The sequence below is a fragment of the Austrofundulus limnaeus genome, unplaced genomic scaffold, assembly GCF_001266775.1.
Source record: "Austrofundulus limnaeus strain Quisiro unplaced genomic scaffold, Austrofundulus_limnaeus-1.0 Scaffold392, whole genome shotgun sequence".
NCBI classification, from domain to species: Eukaryota; Metazoa; Chordata; class Actinopteri; order Cyprinodontiformes; family Rivulidae; genus Austrofundulus; species Austrofundulus limnaeus.
In genome coordinates this window covers 117,123-120,543 of record NW_013952794.1, presented here as the reverse complement: position 1 = coordinate 120,543, position 3,421 = coordinate 117,123, and the positions used below count along the sequence as shown (strand labels likewise).

The 3,421-nt window shown below is 36.3% G+C and overlaps 1 protein-coding gene across 2 annotated transcripts in view; it reads left to right on the top strand.

Moving 5' to 3' along the window:
- gk5 (glycerol kinase 5) overlaps positions 1-3,421 on the top strand; it is a 28,776-nt gene that overhangs the window by 22,996 nt on the left and 2,359 nt on the right. For both annotated transcript variants that reach the window (XM_014023830.1, XM_014023829.1), the window contains 4 exons: positions 61-155; positions 547-650; positions 739-798; positions 966-1,099. In XM_014023830.1, the coding sequence (XP_013879284.1) occupies positions 61-155; positions 547-650; positions 739-798; positions 966-1,099 (393 nt within the window). The remainder of the gene's footprint in view (positions 1-60; positions 156-546; positions 651-738; positions 799-965; positions 1,100-3,421) is intronic.

The window sequence follows — 3,421 nt, the reverse complement described above, 5'->3', positions numbered from 1 at the left end:
GTGTGTGTGTGTGTGTGTGTGTGTGTGTGTGTGTGTGTGTGTGTGTGTGTGTTGCTGCAGAGCTCTTCTCTGACGTTCAGGACACCAGTGCCATGGCGTACAGCGTTGATGATTCAGATGGAGTGTGCTTTGTCCCGTCGTTCAGCGGGCTGCAGGTACAACCTCTACACCCTTCATTTAGTCACTTTATTTCACTCGTTTTTAACTAAATAAAACTTGTGTTTTCTGTGGCCTATTTGCTGTAAATGTTTGAACCAGTAGAAGAAGCGGTTTTCTTAAAGTTTTCTGTTTCTTTGTAACACGGTTGTCTCTTGTCTATTTTGTTTTTTAAATCCCTCTGCCCTCCGTTGTGAACGGGCTCTTGTAAGTGTTTCCTCCTGAGTGTTTGATGTTTGTTTCTGCTTGACCACACAGCTATGCCTTGTACCACTCTAGTTCTGTCTGCACTCAGAGACACAAAGACCATTTAAAATACTTAGTTCCAGATGTTTTTATCATTATTCCAATTTCCGTTTTGTCAGCTGATGTGTCTGTGCTTGGTTAAAGGCTCCTCTGAATGACCCCAGAGCTTGTGCTTCTCTCATGGGCCTCAAACCTTCTACAACCAAAAACCATCTGGTCAGGTCCATTCTGGAGTCTGTCGCCTTCAGGTGGCTCTTTTTTTTAAAGAAAAGTTTTATCTTTCAGCATCCTTTTGTTTCCACTCTCATGCTTTGTTTCTTTTACTGGCGGCGTCAGGAACAAGCAGCTGTACGAGACGATGCTGAGGGAGACTCACATTCCCATCACAAAGATCAGGTGAGGCTTTCTGTGGTCACGTAGGAGAGGCTTCAGATCGGAGCTTATGGTTCTGCTAATGCAGCCCGGTTCTGTTTGGGTAATGCATTATGGGGAATGTCTGTGTTACTGTAACTGTAAAAGAAGTTCAGGTAAATGGTTGGCATTGATCACTGCCTCCCTCTCAGGGTGAATGGTGGCGTTTCCTCCAACGACTTCGTCATGCAGCTGACGGCAGACCTGTTTGGTAGGAAGGTGGTCCGACCTCAGCACAGAGAGATGTCTTGTCTGGGGGCTGCGTTTGTGGCTGGACTTGAAGTGGGTAAGCAGACACGCGTTACATTTACAGAAAAATAAAACATGTTTTCACCACAGGTCTGTCTGGAAATACTCCATGAAACACTGCACGTAGTGATGAATTATGTGAACTCCACCTTTACTAATATTTCATTTCTCATCTCTGCTATTTGAACATCTGAATGTGTAAAGGTTTATTTCTGTGTAGCTCAGACACTTTAATGTTCTATTCTTTCAACATTTTCCTGCTCTAAATAAAGCTCAGCTCATGGCAGCTTTCATCAGAAGTCCTATTTCTGGAAGTAGAAGGGAATTAAGGAATCTGTGTTTGGTTCGTTCTTTGGTATTTACGTTTCACAATAAAATTGCAAACAGAAAACAACCGTGTTAGTTTTTTTCTGTTTTCAAATGTAAAAAAAATGTCAAATCAAATTAATTAAAAATCCACAGTGTTTGAGTGTTTTTCTTTAGCTATTTAAATCCAAACTAAAATATATGGTTGCTGTTTTAATATGTAGTAAAACTGCTAATGCAGAAGAACCCGTCCAGAGGACCTATACAATTTTTTTTCCATTTACTGGTCTTTATGACTGTATACGATGGAGTATTAGGGTCAGACTAAGATATTTTTTTACTATGAGAATAAAGTCAAAATATTACATGACATGTCAATTTTTCATTCCTGGGTGGGCTTAGTTCTGCTGTGGACAGCCTCCAATGTGTGTTACTGTGTTTATAAAGTAGACAGCAGTTTCTTTTGGGTCACTGTTGGTGTAAAATGCTCCCATCTTCATTATGTGACGACTAAATTCATTCAGTGCAGCCATTAATTATAATGCCATATGGCTTCAGTATGTATCATACGCCACTGTGCATTGGGCCCTCTGCTATTCTGCTCCCCACATCAGAGACGCCGTGCTCGACAGAGTTCCACTCCCTCCAAAATYTTGAGGACCACTTTCACCTTCAGCAAAACCTCTTTGACCACTAGCAGACAGATCCTCATCCACAATTCCTTCCAAGTCCGTGTGGTTCTTTCTTCAAAATAGACAGTCACAATAGTTTCAAAATCCTGCTACTGAAAATAATTTATTGCTGATCAAGTATTTCCTTATTTGTAAAATGACACCAAGTTACAACTTCACAAAATGCTCAATATTCCTCTTTTAAATACAGCAGTAAGACTGCTTTCATGTAAAAGTTCTCATAACATTATCACTTTATTCTCATATTACTTTATTCTCATATTATCACTTTAATATCATATTACTTTACTCTCATAATATTATCAATTTATCCTCATAGTACTGTATACTCACAATATTATTTTATTCTCATATTATCAATTCTCATTGCATTATTACTTTATTCTCATATTACTTTATTCTCATTATCACTATTCTCATACTATATAATATTTTCACTTTATTCTCATAATATTTTCACTTTATTCTCATATCACTTTATTCTCATATTATTACTTTATTCTTATAATAATATCACTTTATTCTCTTATCACTTTATTCTGTTATTACTTTATTCTCATGTTATAGTTTTATTCTCATATCATTACTTTATTCTCATAATATCACTTTATTCTCATAAGATTGCTTTATTCTCATATCATTTTATTCTCGTATCACTATTCTTATATTACTTTATTCTCATAATATTTCACTTTATTCTAATAATATTTTCACTTTATTCTCATATCACTTTATACTCATAGTATCACTTTATTCTGGTATTAATGACTTTATTCTTGTATTAGACTTTATTCTAATACTATGACTTTGTTTTCATAATATTATGAATTTATTCTGGTAATATTACTTTATTCTTGTATTATTTCTACTTTCTTCTGGTACTGTTAAGAATTTATTCTCATAACATTACAAATTTATTTTGGTATTTTTATGACTTTATTCTGGTAATATTAAGACTTTATTTTCGCAATAATACAACTTAATATTATGACTTGTTAAAAAAAAAAGAATATCTTGTAGCCTGGCCTAATACTCTGTAACTGTCAAATATCATTAGAGCCTCTAAAATGAAAACCTCTCAGTGGATCAGTGATAGATTAGAAAATTCTTTCAGGCCCTTTAAGGATCTGGGGTCTCATTTATTGATTGCGTGGAAACCATACTTTTAGCGTGGAAACCATACTAAAAGTGATCGTACGGCCAAAAGGCGGAAATGGCGTATGCCAAAAAAATTCAGATTTATAAAACAGTGCGTACGCACGTTTCTGCGCATCTTTCCTTTATAAATCACAGCCGCACGTCAAAGTTTGCGCACGAGGTCCCGCCTCAGGTTCTACCCTCTACACGCCCACATTCAACCA